Source organism: Gossypium hirsutum, chromosome D03 (assembly GCF_007990345.1).
Source record: "Gossypium hirsutum isolate 1008001.06 chromosome D03, Gossypium_hirsutum_v2.1, whole genome shotgun sequence".
NCBI lineage: Eukaryota > Viridiplantae > Streptophyta > Magnoliopsida > Malvales > Malvaceae > Gossypium > Gossypium hirsutum.
Window position 1 is genome coordinate 3,764,251 of NC_053439.1, and position 22,719 is coordinate 3,786,969.

General features: G+C 28.6%; 2 protein-coding genes across 4 annotated transcripts; one reads left to right on the forward strand and one right to left on the reverse strand.

Annotated features, from left to right (window-relative positions):
• The first annotated feature begins 1,188 nt into the window (after positions 1-1,188).
• Positions 1,189-5,028, forward strand: LOC107950500 (protein RMD5 homolog). 3 transcript variants are annotated; one of them, XM_016885351.2, is made up of 4 exons: positions 1,189-1,331; positions 1,809-1,851; positions 3,398-3,478; positions 3,572-5,028. In XM_016885351.2, exon 4 carries the CDS (start codon positions 3,617-3,619, stop codon positions 4,772-4,774), a length of 1,158 nt encoding a protein of 385 aa, XP_016740840.1. In that variant the 5' UTR covers positions 1,189-1,331; positions 1,809-1,851; positions 3,398-3,478; positions 3,572-3,616; the 3' UTR covers positions 4,775-5,028. The 3 variants fall into 3 exon arrangements, with proteins under 3 accessions (XP_016740840.1, XP_016740838.1, XP_016740839.1); XM_016885349.2 differs by having other exon boundaries at positions 3,398-3,472; XM_016885350.2 differs by lacking the exon at positions 3,398-3,478.
• Positions 5,029-12,502: 7,474 nt separating this feature from the next.
• On the reverse strand, positions 12,503-14,937 carry LOC107950499 (probable E3 ubiquitin-protein ligase EDA40). The gene is made up of 2 exons (XM_016885348.2): positions 14,371-14,937; positions 12,503-14,287 (listed from the first exon to the last, which is right to left on the reverse strand). Exons 1-2 carry the CDS (start codon positions 14,704-14,706, stop codon positions 12,605-12,607), a joined length of 2,019 nt encoding a protein of 672 aa, XP_016740837.2. The 5' UTR covers positions 14,707-14,937; the 3' UTR covers positions 12,503-12,604.
• Between the last annotated feature and the right edge of the window lie 7,782 nt (positions 14,938-22,719).

Genomic DNA, 22,719 nt, shown 5'->3' on the forward strand with positions numbered 1-22,719 from the left:
AAACATCTTTCTTGGACAATTAAATTTATTTTATTATTTTATAATAAATTATATCTCATATAGATTTAATAATAATATTAATCGATATTTAACTAAAACTTAATTTAAAGTTAAGTATATTATATATATATATATATAGGAGGAAATAGTGATACAATGAAAATAGAGTGATAAATGAAATTAAGTAAAATCTAAACAAATGCTTATATTTATATCTTTATTAAAATATTCATATCTTATACAATAAAACATCTATAAGTTGTAATATATATTTATTATTAAAATATTAATATAATAATTAATTTTATTTAATTTAATTTTTATATAAAAATCAAGTTACTTATAAGAAATTACTTTTCTGAAAATGATTTATGTTTTTTAAAAGAGGAAAGTCATTTTCTAGAGAAAAGATTTATTTTCCGTTGATCAGTAAATTATTTTCCACTGATCAAGTCATTTTCCATAAAACAAACATAAAAAATGTAAAAAACTCTTTTTTGTAAGTTATTATCTGTGAAACAAACACATTCTAATTTTATTTTAGTATTGTTTGATAAGTTAAAAAAATTGTTGAATTTAATTTAAAAAATTATTTTAAACTATGTCTCTATTAAAATGCACCTATTATTAAAGTTAATATAATAACTGACTTTATTCAAGTTAATTTTTATATAAAAATTAAGTTATATAAAGAAGTAATTTCTAGAAAGTAATTTATGTTTTTTAAAAGATAAAGTCATTTTTTAGAAAAATTGACTTTTTTTCATTGACCAAATTATTTTTTATGATACAAATACAGAAAAAAATAAAAAATATTTATCCTAAATCATTTTATGTGAAACAAACATATCCTAATTTAGTATTAAAATGATGTTATCTATCTCAATAAATTAGTATTATTTTTTTTATAATCACATGGTAATAAATAATATATTAAATATTTTATTTCAATTTAGTAATATAATAAATATATTTACCCTAATTTAATATATATTATAGATGAAAGATATATGTAAATGTTTATAAATAGATAGATTATAAATTAAATAATTATAAATAAACGATGATCATGGACGGATCAAAATAATCATTGATTCAACAACACTACATCAACGGCCAGGATTCCTTGATCCTGATCCATTACACAAACCTCCAATTTCCCAAATAACCCCCGTATCTTAAACGGGCATAAAACAGCAATAACACAAAACCTCTATTCCCTTTTTCGTCATTTCAGTCCTCAAAATCATCCCCTTTCTTCTCCTTTCTTCTTCCTACTCTCCCACCCCCACCGAGATTTCGCCCTTGCTGATTCTCTACACCGCGAATCCGTACGCTCTTCCCTTTTTTCATTTTATTTCCTTTTGAAAAATAAATTTTAAAATCTATATTCAAATCTTAATTCTTTTTATTCTAATATAAATTATTTAATTTCTTGTTTATTTTCGTCTTCAATTTCGTGTACGTATATAAAATTATTATGGATTTCTTTTTATTTTTAAATTTTTTTTATCTTTGGTGCTTTAGTTTCAGTAATTGATTTGCAGTTCTTATTAATTTCAATGGTGTTTTTAATTGCCTGTTCCTTCGATTAATTTGTTTGATTTAGTTAAGTTTTGATCTCTTTTATGTTATAAGTTTCGATAATTATGCGATTTAAGTTATTAACGGACCTTTCTAGTCTTAGATATCTTGTATTTTAAAGCTGAATTTGTAATTGTAACTACGAATTTTGCATTGAATGAGATCCATCTTATAATTTTCATTTCAATTCGAACACTGAATGTTGATTATTCATTTTGTTGCAGGAATCATTTCAGCTTTTACCGTACACGCCGAAGCTTTTGGATGGTAATTTGATATTAATCTCTTTTCACTTAGTTACTTAGAAAAGTTTTTATTTTCTCTCATGAATTCTATGGAAATGCCGATTCGAAACTGATTGTTGATATGGAGTTATAATTTTAAGTACTATAAGCTTTGTGTTTTTGTAATTCTTATATCAAATTGAAACTTTTATATCATTCTTTAAAGTGTATATCGATTTGTTAATCTGAGAATCAGATTGATTATGTCCTGTTCTTTGCCTAGGGCTTCCTTTAAATGTCAAGATCATTCGTATAGAACATATGTCATGGTTGTGCATTTCCTTTTTGCTTACTGTAATAACAAGAACATTAACTTTGAAAAATTACCTTTTGTCCTATTTATATGTAGTATTGGCTATACCATGCTTATGGAAGGTGGTAAATAAACTCAGCTTGAATGAACAGCTTTTATTCATGTTTGCTAGTTTATTTTTAAGTTTGATTGTGTTTGTTAAGAATTCCAAAGTTGCATTTGTGTTTGTATGTTTGTGTTCATTCGTTTAAATAAATGAACTTATTCGTGAACTTAATGTAGTTGAATATGTCGACAAACAATTAAAAATCTGTTCATGAATAGTAAACCGACAAACCATAAATAATATTTGTTATTATTTAGATATGAAATAATCAAATATAAATATTATTTATTTTATTATAATCAACAATAAACAAGTTCTAAATGAACATAAATGAACTGAACATGTCTTGTTCGTGTTTGGTTAGTTTAGTAAACAAGCCTCAAAATCTAGTTATATTTTTGTTTATTTAGTTTGTTAAATGAACATAAGTGAACTGGTAATCAAAAGCGTTATTCATTTACAACCCTAGTTAACACTATGGTCTCAGTAAGGCGACTAATAGTTTAGTTTGTCTTTTGTAGATGCTATTCACGTCTTTGCTCTCCTTTCCCTCGCTTGACATTAGCATTTTGTATTGAATCAAATCTTCTCACTGGGCTATTTCTAAATTGTTATGTTTCCAGACCACCTTAAATGTGTTTTCCTTCTATTTATACTCAATGTTTGCAACCTCTATCTTCTCCTTTATACTCAAAATTTTAAATCTTATCTTTATTTGTCAATGCAGCATTGTTAACTCTACCTTTACTTGTTCAATCCTGTAATACATTGTTCATCTTATTTACATCTAGCAGAATTTCCCCTTTGTTTGAACAGAATTTGTGGTTACACTAGACTTCCAATGTATCTGGTAATCTTTTAGTCAGGATGTATTGGCCTGCCTGTGCATCATCTAGAATTGATTCAAGTACTTAATTGATGCGAGCTGTTTCTTTGTGCTAAAGCTGTGTCTGGTTTCTTAGAAAAAGATGTTTAAATTAATAGACTAAGAACTGTTCAAGGCTTTGTAGACTATTCGTGTTGTTATCAAACTTTTCTTTTCTTTTCTTTTTCTCTTATTTGAATCTAGATGGCAAGTGAGCATCTGAGGTCATTGTTTGCTAATTTGTTGTAATCACGTTTTCTCTAGCATTCTTATAATCTAACGCAAACCTGATATTTCAAACATAGGTTTAAATTGAATGGACTATAGATGCTATATCTGCAGCCTGTGACCAACCATTAACTATCTGCTCCAGATCTGAGGTCTTGGTACTTTTTGTTTGTGTGTTTGTGAGTTCCCGCATATAAGTTCTTTGAAATTAAATATTAACTGATACGAATTCTTTATTGCATTCTTTGCAGGTTCTTCTCTGACAAAATATTCTAATATAAGGACTGATACTGTGAATGGGATTGACAATGGAGTTGAATAACCTGAAGGATGCATTTGATCGTGTAGCAAAGAAGCAAAAGCTGTCCTGCTCTAAAGTGCAGGAAGTTATGGATCAGATCGTACAAGAAATCGAGAAGGCAATAGAGATGATGCAGTCGACCACCCTTGACCATAAATCTATACTTGCTGAACTGAAGAAAAAGTTGCATGAAATTGCTCCACTCGCTCAGCTAGAAGGCACACAGAAGGAACTCAACATTGCATTGAGCAAGTATCCAAAAGCTCTTGAGAAAACCCTTAATCCTGATATATCCAAGGCTTATCGAAATATCGAGTTTGATTCTCATACAGTTAACCAAATAATTGCCAGCCATTTCTATCGGCAGGGCATGTTTGATGTTGGTGATTGTTTTATAACTGAAGCTGGGGAAGCAGAAGCTGCTGCTGCTATGAGATCGCTTTTTCAAGAAATGTATCAAATACTTGAAGCCATGAAGAGTAGGAACCTAGAGCCTGCCCTGAAATGGGCAGCCACAAACTCCGATAAACTGAAAGAAAATGGTTCAGACCTCCTGTTGGGGCTCCATCAGTTGCAGTTTGTGAAAATACTACAGAAGGGAAGCAGAGAAGAAGCACTCAAGTATGCAAGAACTAACTTCGTTCCTTTTGCCGGAAACCATATGGCCGAGATCCAGAAACTCATGGGGTGTCTCTTGTATTCCGATAGACTTAGTGAGTCCCCATATGCTCATTTATTATCACCAACCAATTGGGATATAGTGGCTGAAGAGCTCACTCGACAGTTCTGCAACTTACTGGGGCAGTCATATCAGAGCCCATTGAGTGTGACAATAGCAGCAGGTGTGCAAGGTCTACCACCACTTTTAAAGTTTATGACAGTTATGGCTGGGAAGAAGCAAGAATGGCAATCAATGAAGCAGTTGCCCGTGCCAGTGGAGTTAGATAAAGAGTTCCAATTTCATTCTATATTCGTGTGTCCCGTGTCTAAGGAGCAATCGACCGAAGATAACCCGCCGATGCTGATGTCGTGTGGTCATGTGCTCTGCAAACAATCCATCAACAAGATGTCGAAGAATGGATCGAAAACTTTCAAGTGCCCGTACTGCCCATCCGATGTTGATGCGCCCCGGTGCAGACAGCTGAATTTCTGATTAAGTTTTACCCTAAAATGCAAATGGGGTTGTATTAAAAAAAAAAAAAGCAGAACTGTTTCCTTTGGACTGAATCAAAAATTATGTCTAGAACTAGAAATTGTTTGTGGTGAGATGTTGACAAATGCTGGTCAGCAATGGTGTAGTGTTTATTGATGAACTACTTGTAAATAGAAACTCTTTCCTACATCCATGCGTGTATTGGAAACCTAATTCGTGATTTCGGTTCAGCTGAATTTATTTTGATTTTTTAATACTATTTTCTAAAATTTTATAGTTTATACATGTCTAAAATAATATTTTATATAATGTTTTTAAGTTATTTTATTTCAATTTTTTTTATTAATTTTAACATTAGGGATATTGGTGTTGTGGGCTTAGGTGTGATTTGCTCAATGGGCTTTTGGTGAGCATCTCTATCCATTGGCCTTTCATCTTTGAAGATCTCTATTGGACATCCATGCTTATTGGGGCAACTATTGTTATCAATTAGGGATACAAGTTTAAGGGAGGGTTTAGATGAGTGATTTGAGTATGGTACATTTAATTTATATTTTGTCTCACGTTGTAGTATCACTACAGTATTTAATCTCACCGTCACCGTTGTTTTTATAGTAATCGTAAGTAGACACATCGCCCATCCAAACCCACCCTAAATATGATTCTATTTCGAATTTTATTATTTGAATATGGATTAATTGAATTATTTGTCGAATATTTAAAAATTTTAATTATTCATAATTAATTAAAAAATAAATTCTAAAAATTGAGCGGATGATAAATTCATATTTTTAAATGTATTTCTAAAAGTAAATCAAATTCTCCTAATAGATATACAACTTTAAATTTATTATTGGTAAAAATAAAATGGATTTAAAATAATAGATATTGAAAGGTTAATATCTGCATTCATTCTGAATTTGTTAGAGATAGTAATTAAAATATTCTCTGAATTGCTAAAAACCGAATTAAATATCCACAAAGGTTTAAAGTCCATAATCTATCATGATTATTGGAAGTATTTATTTATATAATTGAGAGAAAACATTCTAGATTCTTAAAAAAATTGCCAACCGTACGGTATGTTTGATACAAAATTAAAACATTATTAAGAAATTATTATAAACAAATGTGTTAATTGTACCACATCTCTAAATTGCGATCCTCGTTTTAAATTGGCTCTCAATTTTTAAAAAATTTTAAATATATATCTAAACTATTGATGTTATATCAATCAACTCCAATTATTAAAATCGTTAATTTAACCAATAGATGACATGTCAAATTTTATGTGACATAATTTAAAATAAAATTAAAAAAAAAGAGTAAAATGTGTCGCATAACTTCTAAAAGTAAAAGGAAAAAAGAGAAGAGTGGGTGATGAAGCTTTTGTAAAAGCTTCGGAAACTTCAAAACCAAATTTTTACAATGTAAGATTTGACATCTCATTTAATAGTTAAATGATTTTAATAATAGAAGAACATAATTTATATAACACCTAAACTATTTGGGGTGTAGTTAAAATCTTTTAAAATTTAGGGACTAAAGTTATAATTTAAAGATAAATAAATGAAAGTGTACAAATAATATTAGAGAGCAAAATGTACTTTTCTATTTCCTATGGTTTGGTAGTACTAACAAAAGAAAGTAGAAAGAAATTAAAAGGTAAAGCACTCATCAATCAATTACCTCTAAAAGCTTATCATAGTTTTGCGCAATTTAAGGAAATGCCATCAAATACCCTTCAAAAACCAATGAAAGTGACATAAAAGAAAATAAAAAGCTTAAAAATATATTTTCAAAGGAAAAAAAAAAACAACCTTTGAATTAGCACTTTTTTAATCTTAACAAGTATAGATGATATAAATCATTATTTCATTTTTTAATGTTTTATAGATATATAATTTAACAACTAAAATGTAGAATTAAATTAATACTACCAGAAATAGATTAAAACTCAATATAAAACCCACACGCAATAATGGTGTGATTGGAGACCCACACATAATAACTGTATATGGTAGAATTTGACTATGAGTACTCAAGGGCTTAAGGCCATAGTACGACACGTGGCAGGCTATTGGACAGTTTGTAGATGACTCTTTGATAAGAGCAGTCTGCATACAACCCACCACAACGAATAGCCCATATCAACCCTTCGTGTGAGATGATTCGCAAGCAACCCAAAGCAAATCTTATTTGAGTCAACTTAAAGACGACTTGCTACGCACCTTTTATGGGGACCACTCAAATATAATTGCCTCGTACGACCCTAATGATAAGAATGTTAGAGCAATGCTACATAGTACGCTCCTTGGCGACAACTTACCTGTAAAAACCCTGTCATCTGGTCAACCCGTACAACTTTGTAGGACATTTTGCTGTCGGCTATGTGGCACTATGGGACAATGGATGACCTCCTATATAAGCCTAAGTGCACAAGTGACTGAGGATCGACTCCTTCTCCTTTGAAAACCCTACACATCAACCCTAGCTCTCCTCTTCTTGCTCGTTCTTCTTCTCCCATTCCTTACACTAGTTCTCCGCCTGTCATAAGTGAATTGATATTCCCTTTCACTGTTATCTACTCCTTGTTGATGACTCGTATCAACAAAACTTAATTATGAATTTCATCCATCTACATTATTAAAACAAAGAAATTAGTCCTTTTATTTTATCAAAATTTGGTCGTCTTACTTTATGAAATGAAAATTAAGAAGTTAACATTATTAAACTTGGATAATATGGAATTCACCAACTCAACAATTATATGCACAGAATTAACAACAATAAGTAGTTTATTAATTTATAGCAAAAATCATCAATCTAATATTATGTGTTTGCCAATAATTAAGTTAACTTCTCAATCTTTGTCAAATACTAAGATTAAATTCTGGCAAAGTAAATTACGTAACTAACTTCTCAATTTTCATAAAGTAAATAGATGGATTTCATATTTAGACAAAAAGAAAAAGAAAAACTAAAATTATCGATATTTTTCTATATCTGTATTTTATAACTCGAAAAGGGAATTGATTAATTATTAGGAGTTGAATCCAAACTCTTATATCATACAGTTAATACTTCAAGTTAGGATAGAGGTATTCAAGATTTTGTTAGAAAATTAAGGTGATATCATAATAATTACATAAGTGTGGTCCATATGCATAATTTCAACCTTATCATCAATTTCTACTTCTTCAAGATAAGGACTTCAAAAGCAAAGACCCAAAATAATCTTCTTCTTTTCTTATTTATTTAAATGATTGTTTTCATAGTTTTCAGCTATCAATATTAAGAAATTTTTCTGCCAACTGCTATTTTTTTTCCACAAATTAGTTCAAAAATAAATTTTATTTCATCTATCAACTTAGATGCTAAATTAGGATCCTTTGAAAATTTTTTCATTGAATTCTTTGCCAAATACTTTCTATTACAAAAATGGTAACTTATATATATATATGTGGAAAAGGATTATATGAAACAGTAACGTCTCGTTATCTATATCCCTTTTTCAATAATTTAATGCCATATCAGTATTTTCATCCCTGGAAAAAATTAAATCCAAAAGAAAATCTTGAAATTCAAGATAAAATTACTGATGTGAAATTAAACTATTAAAAAGGGATAATATTCTTGTTTCATATAATCATTTCTCGTATATATATAATTACTATAAAACCAATGTGATTTTAGACACTTTTATAATTTTTTATAATTAATCTTTTAATAATTCAAACATTGAATTTATTAATATAATTATATTTTTATGCATATAAAAATTTAAATTAGTATGATATTTTTATCATATAAATTCAAAATACCATCTATATTCATATATATTTAATGATAAATTCTTCTCTTTTTTTATATAAAATATATAATTAAAAAAATTAATTTACACTAAACTTTATCATGTACATAAATTGAGGCACAAAAAAGTTATAAAAGTGTTAAAACAAACCCTTTTTAATTATCATATCCCAACCTTCAGTTCAATTGATTAATCCATAAATTTTCAATTAAAAGTGATGTTAATTTTTTTTTTCTTTTTTTGAATAAAAATGATTAATTTTTGTTTTGGTCTCTCTACTATTTTCAAATTTGATATTTAGTCTGTATATTTTTAATTTAGCATAATTTTCTCCTCTACTTTTACAATATGATTTGTTAGTTCATACAATTGCGTCATTAATTATTTCGACTAAAGTATTGATGTGAATTTCTTCTTAAAAACACTCATTCTAGGTAAAAGCCTTGTACCTCTCAAATGATAAAATTATAGTTTAGTCTTTTCAAAAATTGTATCTTGGTCCTAAAGAAATTTATAATTCAATTTTAATCCTCAAAATTTTTTTAGCTTTGCCGTTACTCATCATGTTGACATAGATTTTTTTTTATAGAAAAACAAATCCACTCTAATATTAATATATTTACTATTTAAACCAATTAATCGCACTAAAAAAAATTAAATATCAATTTATACCATGGGACCAAAACTAGACTTTAACTTAAAAAAAATCAAACTTTCAATTATTTTACAAAAAAGTTATTTTAGTACAAATTTTGGATGTAACCAATAGATTTGGTTTAAAAATTTACCCCACTTAAATGTCATATTCAATCAAATCCAGAAATGAACATTATTGAGAAAAAGTTAATTTATTTGATTTAACCATGGTGGTGGCGTCGTAATATTGATGATGATAATGAGGATAGCCGTTTATCTTTGTTTATTTTATTTATGACACCTAGGGGAGTTGTCTTTTATTTATTTAATTTTCCTTAAATCTTTGATGTTTCTTTTTTGTGCATGTCTTTATTTTGGTTGTAGGAAGCAGACATAATTATGGCCACCCACAATGTTACCCAATTTTTCTAGTAGTCGTCTCCATGAATTCGAGTGTGCATCCACCTTTTCCCATAACATATATAATGCCGTCTCCACTTTCATTCCCTAAACCCCATTTGATTTCCCCAAAAAATACAATATTATTAGTAAAATATCGGGTCTGTTTTATTATTTGTTTGCGGGGCGAAATTAAAAAATTGCTTTCCGATAGAATCATAAAATTTGGAAGGCTAAATTGTAATTTTATTATTATATTAATTCATAATTTTATAAATTTTAAAGAAATTAAAGACATATTTATTAGGGGTACGATCTTATCTACGCCCCTACCGATTTGGTTCATTAGACTGGAATGTAAATTTTAATGTTTGGTTAATAGAATATATGATTAACTTTACTTCTCATCTTTATATAATCTCGAATTAACTGTACCATACATCCCAAAACTTTTGAAATTATTTCAATAAAGTCCTTTCATTATTAAAACCATTAATTTAATCGTTAAATGTTACGTGGCATAGTTTAAAATGAAAAGTTTAAAGAAAAATTAATATTAAAATTATTTAGTTTTATTTTTAAAAAAATTTTAAATCATGCTATATAAAATTTGACATTCCTTTTAATGGTTAAATTAACGATTTCAATAATTAAAAAACTTAATTAATATAACATTAATAATTAAACATAATTACAATCATGTTTGATGAAATTAACTCTATAATCTCTTAATCTTTATAAACCAACTACTATTTTGCATTGGAAGTGATTTAACATCTTTTCCTTCACATTCTTCCAAGTACTTGCTCTCCCTTTGCCTTCAATAATGATATACTTTGGTCCACTTTTTCTTTGAAATTAATTGAAGGATAAAATATGTAATAAGTTGTTATATTTTTGTAAATTGAAAATTTAGTTTTTTATATTTTATATTTTTAGAATTTTTTTTTTATTTTTTAAAATTTAATTCCAATTAATAACATTAAATTTAAGTTTATTACAATGTCATTTTTAGTTACATGGCTATCAAGTGAGTATTTAAAAATAGAAAGACTCAATTTTTGTGATAAAAATACATAGACTAAATTCTAATTTTGTGAAGGTACGATGACTTATAACATATTTTAACCCTAACTAAACTTACATTCCGCTAATAAAATCTTATCTCAATAATATTGAAATTTCGAAAGTCATGAAATGTGGAATTTGAGTTAATTAGAATTTAACGAGTCATTAAATTAAATTATTGAAATCAACTTTCGAAAAAAACTAAATCCATTCACTTTAGTACGACACCAAGCACTTGGAATGGTTTGGGTTAGTGATGATTAGTCTAAATTGGATGGATGGGTGTTCCGTGGGCTACTAAGAGAGCAAATCTTGAGAGTGCGGGACACATTAGCCGCATATCTTTAAGACCAAAGGGTTTCAAATAATAGTGTTCTAAATAAAAACCATCATTTCTTTTTTCTTTTTTGCTTTATTTGCATTCATTGTACAAACACCAATCCCCAAGATACCTGCTCAATTGCTCCCTACAACTTATCATTCATACCATTTTATATCTTTGCTTTTTCATCCTATTTGTTGACTATTCCTGATTATATAATATCTAAAATTATTTATAATTTTTCTTTAAACTATAAATAAGAGAATAATGCGTTTCAGCATCTTTTTACATAGACACAATTAAATTTTGACTCAATTGGTAATTAATAATAATATATTTTTTTAAAATCCCGAAAAATCCATTTGGCATTAAGAGAAAAAAGAATTGCCATACACGGCTAAAAAGACTATAAAGAAAAGAACCCATTACCACCCATCTCATCAATTTGCTGCTACTTTACAAATTTGTGAACGTTTTCTTTGATTTGACCCACCAACTCAAAATTCACACATTTTTAACATTTTTAATTCCCAAAATTATATTTTTATTTATATGTTTCATCATATCATAATGTATTTACATAAAATTTATTAAAAATCTTATATACATTTCATTCACAGTTACATATCAATTTTGATTTAATTTAAATGAATAATGTTGTGTTATTTTATGTTATACCTATAACTCACGTTCTACTAACTTCTCAAGATAATACTTTAGATTATAAGTCACTTTGCGAGCTAGAAGCATTTGTATGGTCAAGACCTAATAAACCCAAGCCTTTGTGAGCACACATCATTGGGATCATAGTCTTTACATTTATAAGTAAAATGGATGTTAGGGAATACGAAATTAACATCGAAGTGGCACGTAATGTTTAGGTAGAGAAACATATATGACTTTTGAGACCCATAAAGAACAGGGAACAGAGATCTCTCTCTACAACCACACCTCCATATATATTTCTACTTCCATTCGAACTCTAATTTTTTAAAAAACTTAAATTTTGATCATTCGTATCCACCAAATAAATCGAATGAATCACCATAATTTCAATCTTGTATCAACAATTTATTATAATTATAAATATTTTATTCATCTAATATATGAAATTAACTTGAATTACTTGTTTTTCAGAAATCATTACTATTAAATAACAGAATTTTCATTCAAAAAAAAAAACTGCTTAACCTTACAGTTTTCAATTTTGGCTTATACCCCATATTCCAAAAAATATATATATTTACATCATTTTCAATAATATTCACATAACAAATTAAATCTTATCAAACAATGAAAAATCTAGAATAAAAACAAAAAAGCCAATCAAAAGTCACTGTCTTCTCATCTCACAATCAAAAGCGCGTAGCCGTCCGGTTCTCCTTCAATTTCTCTGGATGAATCATTTATCTAATAATATATAATAAAAAAAATTCAGAAAACACTTAAAAATCCTTTTGTAGGCATTTCATTTCATCACAAAACAGAAGAAAAAAAACTATTTTTTGTTTTATTAGTTTTTATGTAAATTCATACTACACATTGTTTTGTGTTACAAAATAGCAGTAAATAAAAAATTTAAAAAAAAAATCTAAAATCTGGCATTTTCAAATCCATGCAAATCGCTAACTCTATTCATATGCTTTCTCATGATCGCCACTTTAGCCAATCTCTCCGCTGCTCTCCACGCCGATGTCGGCGTTAACGGCTCGACCTTTTCCTCCACGTGACCGTTATTAATGTTATTAGTATTATTATTTACCCGTGGTCGTTGGTGTCGCCGGTTTAACTCAGCTAATTCAAATTCCAATGTGCGAATAAATTCTTCGGCTGAATTCGAACCTGATTGTATCAACAAAGTTCGAGCTGAGGTAAGGAGTAGGTGAGCCCCTGATAAATCGTTCCGCTCGATCAACCTGCGAGACTCCGCCACAGCGCGAGTGCTTACATGGAGGTTCCTCAACCGTGCGGCGCCGTGGGACGAAGGTCGTACGGACTGCGACAACCGAGGTAAGTTTAGGCTTTGATCTCGCGAGTAGACCATCTCTTGAGTGAAGGGATCAATGTAAGCAGATCGTATGGACATCGCCCTATGGGACCCGCGAGACGTTACTGGTACTTTCAATTCCACTAATAAGTCTTTCTCCTCGCCCAAATGTAGATCTCCAACTCGCACCGAATTAGACCCGATCAGAGCTGGTCGAGTCGTTAATGAATAGGCCGTTGATATCTCAGTCGGGGCAGAACCGGATGAGAATCCGAGTTGAAGCCTCACGTCTTGAACCACGACGCTCAATAGACCATTCACGATTTTGCAAAACGCATCGTCGTTTGGCGCGTGAGTGCACGATCCGAAACCGAAGGTATGTACGGGGATATCCGAATGGGCCAAGCGCGTGGTGGAAACAACTGGAAGGTTCTGATTAGTGGGATTGGACTGTGACTGTTTATCATGACAGTCCGATAAGATCATAACACTGGCGACGGCGTTTTTTTCTCTACGATCCTCCAACACTTTGGCCGCCTTTTTGAGCGCGTCGTTGACACTCATCCCTTGTCGGTTACTTCCCAACGCATCGACGATCCTCCTCGCCGATCGTCGTCCGCCGGAACTCATTCTTTTCAATGGCAACAACCGTTTCGAGCTCGACGAGAAAATCACGATCGACAAACGGTCTTTCTCGTCGAGCAAAGAGATAATCAACCGCATCGCCCGTTTCACCATCTGCAACCTCATCGCACTCCCGCTAATATCCAACACCGTAACCAAATCAATCGCGGCACGTTTCAACCCACGATGCGTCGCGATTGGCGCGCTCACTTTCATAACCACCACGTAACTCTCGTAACTCCTCCCGGCCGCCACCATCGCCGCCTCTTGCGACAACTGAACCTCCACATTCCTCGCATTACTGGTCGGAGTAACAAAAAAACCTTGGAACCCTTCCTCTTCATCGTCGTCTTCAGTTTCCTCGGATTCAGGAATCGGGTTGAACTGAGAAAGAGAAACCGGCGAAGCCAACGGTTCATCGTCGTTGTAGACCCGAAACGGCTTCGTTTTGACGTCGCCAAAAGTAGTTTTATGGCGCTGTTCGTGGGAGAGTAAAGGGAGTTCTTTCCAGGTGGTGGAACATACAGGGCAAATTTGCAATTGTTGCTTCCTGATATGGGCGGCGACACAATGGAAATGGAAGGAATGAGAACACTCCGCCGTGAAAATCGCCGTGCCTTGCCCCGTTTTCACGCTTTCTAAACAGATCCCACATCGACCACCCTGGAAAAAAAATAAAAAAATCAATATAATAATGAAAAAAAGGACAAAATTTTCAATTGAAAAAAGAAGAAGAAGAAGCTTACTTTGGAGATACACAGAGTGGATTTAAGGAAGGAGAAACTAGAAGGGGATTTAGGGGAAGAAGGGGTAGATAAATGAGGTGTTCTGAAATGGAGCTTGGGGCTATTTGGAAGGGATGAAGTAGCAGTAGAAACGGTTCGGCAACGGAGACTGGGGCTTGAACCCGGTTGAGATCGTAACCTTGGTGTTGATGGGTTGGAGAAAAACCCAAACTTTGATGAAAATCTTGGACTTTTAGTACCATGGCTTTCTTCTTGTTGTTGTTTTTCTGGTAAAACAGGGCTGTCCTGTTTTTTAGGAATTGAAGTACAAAAAGCTCTTCTCCAACCAGTCACCATTTTTGAATGCTCTGTTTCAAAGGTGGGATTTTTAGTTTATGAACAGGGATTTAATTTGGTTGTGAAGGAGAAGAAATGGATTGAGCATATGGAAATGGAAATTCTGATAATAATAATAACAACAACAATAAATCTCTGCTTTGCTTCTCTTTAGAAATACTACTCTCCCCAAACAAAAAAAGATTACTGTTGGTAATGCTATGAAAAGAAGAAAAAGAATTTGTAAAAACAATTCTATATAATATAGTGTTATATATATATATATACACTAGTCTGCAATGGAGATGGCTGATTTACTAAGTTAATAATTTGGAATTATAATAATGAGGCTTGTGCTGATCCAAAGAGCAGCTGTAAATTATAGACATTTGTTGGTAAGATCATAATTGCCAGTGCCACTCAGTATTAATTATTAAGTTGATATCTAATATAGGCTCAAATATATCATAGGTCCTTATACTTTTCCTAAATATAGAATTTAGTTTTTCTACTTAATTTTATAAATTTAATCCTTTTATTTTTCAGATTTTAAAATTTAGGTCTAATTGTTTACTCTGTTAAAATTATTTTGTTAAATTCAAGTTCATTACAATTGAATTTTTCTAGTTAGTTATTACCAAGTAGATATTTTATTTTATGATTTTTGAACCTTACATAAAAGTTTAAAATCATTTTCATAAATAATTCTTAAACTATAAGTCATTTTTTTATCAATCAATTATGATTTTCTTAATTTGGTCACCCAACTATGGATTTGTTTCTTTTTGGGCCACTCAACTATTAATTTTTTTAAATTGATCATCCAACTATTCAAGATTGTTGCTTTATCCATTTCTGTTAATTGCATTGACCGAAGGGTGATGTGGCAGTTAAAAAATCGGTATAATAACAAATTTAACCCTCAACTTTTACATACTATACCTATTTAATCATAATTTTAAAAAATTAACTCTTAAAATTTACAAATGGTCTCAATTTGATCCCAATTCTAAAAAAATAAGAATACGAATATTTAAATATTTTTAAAAAATATAATAATAAATAGAAAAATTTTATATTAATATTAAATAAGAATAAATATGTTTTTTTGAAAATATAATATTAAATTTATCATTTTATTTTTATTTAATATTAATATTAATATTAATATTAATATTAATATTAAAATTTATTATTATATTTTTTTGAAAATATTTATATATTTCTTTAAATATATTAGAATTAGAATCAAATTGAGATCATTTGTAAATTTGAGGGTTAATTTTTTAAAATTATGACTAAATTGACATAATATGTAAAAGTTGAGGGCTAAATTTGTTATTACACAGATTTTTTAACTACCACATCACCTTCCCATTAGTTTAATTAACAAAATGGGTCAAAAAAAGATAATTTCGATTAGTTAAGTGACCAAAAAAAAAGACCCATAATTAAGTGACATATGGTGTAATTTACCCTAAAAAACAATTAATAACTCTTATCTAATTTCTTTTTTTGAAAGTTACTTTTTTATATGAAATTTTAAAAATTATTTTAATTTTTATATATAATTTTTATTTTTACATAATAAAAATTTAAATTAAATAAAAAAACCTATTCAATTCAAATAACCACAATTTTTTAAATAGGGAATGTGTAAAGTTTAAGTGGATTTACATCCTTTTATAACTTTATATACTATTAATATTTTAACAATTTAACTTTTAAATTTATTTATATAATTAAACTTATTGCGCGCGTAAAATTTTGAATTGATATAATATTTCCATCATATCTATTTAAAATATTATTTATATTAATATATATTTAGTATTTAAATTTTTTATATAAAATAAATAATTTAAATTTAACATAATTTATATGAATATAAGGTGAAATATAACGGTTAAGTTATTAAAATATTAATTATATAGATATTTTTTTATTTCTCTATTTTTTTCTCAATAACCTTACTTTAAAGAACAGTAGAAAGTCAACGCATTGGGTATTGTCTGAAAGTGAAATGGGCACACCCCACGTTGCCACTTCCATTTTTAGTCACTTCATATCAAATGAAACCCTTTTTTTGCTGAACAAAACACTTTCGCCTGACTCTTCGCCATACTTTCCTCTCTTTCCATGTTTCTCTTTTTTTTTTTATCCTTATTTACATCAGGTTTTAGTTAAATTTAAAATGAGTTAAATTCGGTTTCAAATAAAAAGTAAAAATTTTCTGTTTTTCTTTTACGAATTATAATAGTAGAATAAAATCTAAATAACAAACGCGATTAAAACTCAAATCACACTTGAAGTAATAAACACTCTTGATTATCATGTCATCGCATGTGATTTTTAAAATTTTTACAAGTGGAACTTAAACATCAAATTTCAAATACACACTTAAAATACTAACCACTGAAACAAACATGTTTAATTTTATTTTATTTTAGAAAACTCAACATATATTAATTAAATATTTTCATTTTCATAAATCCTCTAATAAGAAAATCTTGAATTTTGTGAGATTTTATCATTATATGATAAATATCTGACCACTTTTGTAGTTGAGTCCATTTAAAATGTTAAAATTAGTGGCATTGTAACATTTATGGTCATTAATGTATGAGATGTTTCAATTATTGCTTATGCCTTATTTTGATATTATTTAACTGAGATCGAATTAAAAATTTTGGGTATTAATTTAGAGAGTCAAATTAGTTGATTCGTGAACCGTTTTGAGTTGGGTTTGAAATTGGTTGAGTCGAGTATTTTATTTTTTATTTTTTAATTATGAATTTTTAATACTTTATTTATGTAGTGTTTGGAAAGTTACTTACTAATTGAATTTGAGTGTAATTATTTGTAATTATACAATGGACATGTTTGGGTAACCATTGTAATTTGTGAGTACCACTGAATTTAGTATAACTAGAGCACCCTAATTACACTTTCCAATTCTTAGGGGAGGGTGAAAGTTAGAGTAACTACACATGTAATTACACCTAAATCTAATTTAAAAAAAATATTTTATACAAATTATAAAAATTATATTATGAGCATGAACACATATCAATATTTGAGACGATTATGGTAAAATATTTCTTATATTTTAAATCCTAAAAAATATATTATAAAAATAATTTTATGAATTTTAATAAAATTATAATAAAATATTATATTATTTTAATTATAAAAAAGTTTCTAAGTAATGGCCAAAAAGTTAATTACTATAAAAAGTAAATTACATGTTATAAAAGTGTTATAATATATTTATTTATAAAAAATTGTGGTAAAAAAATATGAACATAATTTATTAATGTGTCCATGTTATATTTTATAAAAATAATATATTTATTTATAAAAAATATTATAATTTTTTTTATCATAGCTTATTTATAAAAAATAACTTTCTAAAATTATAGGGAAAAATATTATTTATAAGAAGTGATATGAGAGTTTTGGAAAATTTATAAAAAGTTATATATTTTAAATTTTATATTGTTTTTTACTAAATTTACATATTCTAAAAAGTAATATAACCTAACATAAATCTTTCTCCGATTTAAGTTAATATAAATTTGTATAATTAAAGATACAAACTATTTTCACCGTGAATCCAAATATTATAAGGTTAATGCTAGTTTTGCAAATAGAAAATATTTTATTACACCATATCGTGAGATATTATACCATTAGAGAGAATAGTGTTAGACACAAATGCAATAGACAACTTACAAACTCTTTATTTTGAGACATTCAAGGCTTCGAAATATAGTTGAGAAGACATCTATTGTTCTAAAAAATATTTCTAATTTAGGATAACATAAAAAACAAGGTTGGATCATACTAGCGTGTTGCATATTTCATAACTTCAATCATAGGTAGAATCAAGATGATCCATGCCTCAAAGAGTACATGGAACAAGGCGATATTGATAATCTTAATTATGCATATTCAAATGATAATGATGATGAACTTGGTCAAGGACCAATAAACGAAGATAAGGAGCATAAGTTAAATATTAAAAGAGAGAATAACTCAACAAATACGCACTAAAGCAATTAGATAAAATCCCATATGATGTTTATTTTTCTTGTTATTTTTATTAGTAGTCGTGTTATCAACTACTTGTTTAGACTACATAATACATATGATGATTTGATTTTAATTTTTGTTACCTGTTCAGAAATTATTTTTTTGTAGTAATTAATAATTTTTAAAAGATATAAATTATATAACTGTGTAATTATAATTTGCTATCAAACATCAGCCAAACACATTTAGGAAATTATAACTTTTTGTAATTATAAGAGAGTGTAATTACTACTTTGATAATTACATTCCATTCAATTACTCCGTGTTATCCAAACAGAACTTAATCAAATCAGACAAACTGCTTCTAAACATAACCGCTTAAATCTTTAATTCAAAAGAAAGTACACACAAATATGCTTGAGCTCGAAATATTTTAATTATTTAGATAGTAAAGATACAAATTACAATCCACAAATTATTATTGTTAGACGACAATTCAGTGGAATGCAACAGGTGGTAGATTTTTTTTAATTATTTATTTAATTCCATATTTGTGATATTTAATTTATTTCTCTCACTTTAGTACTTTTAAACTATCATTTCCATCTTAAGTTCATCTTCAGCAATTTTCCAATAAAAACATGATATATGGATAAATTCTTATTACATGATAGCAAGTTTTAGGAAAAATAAGATCAAAAATATTTAAATACTAAAATAAAAAATGAATATAATTTAACCTTTAATTTTAATAATAATATGAAAATGCCATTGGATCTCAATTTTAGTATGCGAGCATCTAGTTTTACAGTCAAATCTTTTTCGGATTGAGAAATGGGAACCCATGTGGCACATGATTCTTGCTAGAATCTAGAAATAAGCCTATTGATTATGTAAAAATTATACAATTATTAGAATAACAAAACATTTTTATTGAATAAGAAACGACTTGTTACATCCATTTTTATTATATAAGCATTAATTGCAACAATAAATAAATAATTTCACCCAAAGTGAGCAAATGCATGAATTTTAAAAAAAAAAAAGGTCTAAGAAAGGAGGTCCCCAAAGCAATGATGAAATTAAGGAATTGAAATTGTGGCAAACACAATCTATGTCATCCATCTTTTTTTTAGTTGACCATCACCCAATTCATAGCTCTGTTTTTGTTAATATAATTTATTATATTTTTGTAATTCTTCTTCAATTCTTTTTTAATAAATTATAAGAGGGCAAAGCTCTAACAGTAGCACAAGTTAAACTCAGGTTATACCTGGACGATGAACACCCTAATCGTCAAATCAACACACGAAGTTCTATGTCATTCATCTTTAATGTTGTAGTTTAGACCCATGAAATATGTTTAGGTGAGATTAAATTAGGTTCTCAATTTAAACTTTTTACTACTTAAAGAGTTAAGATAAAATTAAATTGGAATGGAGTTAAGTTTTATTGTTTAATAAAGTTTTATTCTATTTTTTTATTAGTACAAAAATTAAATTGATATATTTAATAATAAATGTATTAATTTGATATGACTTTACTGTGTGCAAGCGAGTACTAACTATATAATTGTAAAAAATATTAATAAAAATAAATCAAAATTACTTCAAAAGTTTAAATAAGTAACAACAATATATTAAAAAAACAATTAATTGATGTCAGTAGGCATTTATTGAAATTTTTAATATATATTTGGATAAATCACCTAATTGATCACTCAACTTTTTAGATATTTTCATTTTGATTACTCAAATAAAAAAAATTTTAATTTGATCACTATAGTTACAATAATTTATTTTGATCACCCATCTGTTTTCGCACTAAGGGAAGCTGATGTTGCATGACTAGTAATGTTCATATAATCAATCCTTATTGGCTGATATTTTCCATGTAATTATGTAAATATTTTAAACCCATTTTCTTCTCTTATTTTTACTATAATGTAAAAGCCTTAACCCCAAAATTGTGAGCTTAGTTCACTGCAAATCTTGGACCTTGGTGTGAACAATCTGTCAGGGGAAATACCAAAATTATTCCAGAATTTAACTACAATGGCTACTAAGCCAGATGCAATTATTGATTATTTCGTTGATGGGAAGTCCTTAAGGAGTAAATTACTGGTAATGAAAGGGAGAGTCCATAAATATAGCACCATTCTTTCACTGGTTACCACCATGGATACTTCAAACAACAATCTCATCGGAAACATTCGCAAAAAACTAACCAATCTTGTAGGCTTACAATCATTGAATCTAGTAGGGAATTCCTTGAGAGGAAACATACCAATATCATATTGACAACGTTAAGATGCTAGAATCTCTTGATGTTTCAAGGAACCATTTGTTTGGTTCAATCCCAGAAAGCTTATGATAAAAACAATTTTGAGGTTAGGGCCTTTACATTACGGTAAAAATAGGGGAAGAAAAAGGATTTAAAATATTTACATAATTAAATAGAAAATATCAGCTAGCAAGGATTGATTATACAGGCTTCCGTTAATGAGAAAACAAACGAGTGATCAAAATAATAAATTATTGTAACGACAGCGACTAAATTAAAATTTTTTTATTTAAGTAATCAAAATGAAAATACTCAAAAAATTAAGTGACCAACTAAATAATTTATCCTATATAATTTTTGGTCAATCAAAAGTGGATATCAATAATAAATAGTCTGAAGAGAAATTGATATCCACTTTATTCATAATTGTAACTCTCTGTAGTTTTAAGGACTTGACATGCAAATTTACCATTTTGAATTTTGAAAGTGAATTGGTGCGCCTGTAGGAGTGTCAGCGCCAAAATTGAAACTTGGCTAATTGCCTTCTAAGCCCTCCTTATTTATTATTTTATTTTTATTTCCCTTCAACTCACTTTTTTATTTAATAAACAAGCCCTCAACCTATTTTTGTAGTTAAATAAGCTCTTAATCTATGATTTTTACTCATAAAAGCCCTTTATTTTATTATTAAAGTAAATATATTTTACCTAAAGTAAAACTATTTAAAAAAGTATAAACTAATTCGCATTTTATGTATTACTTTGGTAATTTGATGAGAATAGTTTATTAAAAAGTTATAACTCTATTTTACTTTAATAAGTTTATTAAAAAGTAATTTTATGTATTATTTTTACTTTAATAAGTAAAAATTTACAGAAAATAGAGAAGTCTCATATTAGAGGTGTTCATGGGCCGGGTTCAGGCCGGGCCCATAAAAAATTTCGGCCCGCATACTAGGCCCGAGATTGCCCGAAATATGGGCCTAAAATTTTGTCCAGGCCCGGCCCGAGAAAAAATTCTTAGGCTCGAGCCCGGCCCGACCCGGCCCCGCCCGGCCCCTTTTATTTTAAAAATAAACACCAATTTTTTAAAAAATTTTTAAAAAATTTTAAAATATAAAAAATATAAAAAATATTTTTTATTATGTATTCGGGCCGGGTCCGGGCCAAAAAAGTCGTGCCCGAGGCCCGGCCCGTTTTTTAAACGGGCCTCATTTTTTTGCCCAAACCCATATTTCGGGCCTATATTTTTACCCGAATCCTCCCATATTTTGAGCGGGCCGTCGAGCCGGGCCGGGCCACCCGGCCCATGAACACCTCTATTCATATCAATTAGTCCAAAATTTTTTTTACCTAAAAATATTTTTTGTAAAAAAGGTGATTCCAACCACAAATAAATTTTATTTATTTTTAGAAAAATAATTTTCTATTTAAATTATGTCTGACTTAGCAGTTAACTATACTCATAGTAGTTTTCTTTCGTTCACATTATATTTAGAAACTATAAATTTAACTAATAATTATAATTTATACATGATAATATTTTTCTAAAGCTTTTATAATTATCCTTATTATCAATTTAATTTACGTATACGGTATAAAATTTTAATTATAAAAACTTTAGAAAAATCTTATTATGTATAATTTATAATTATTAGTTGAATTTATAGTTTCTAGATATAATGTGAACAAAAGAAAATTATTATGAATATCATTA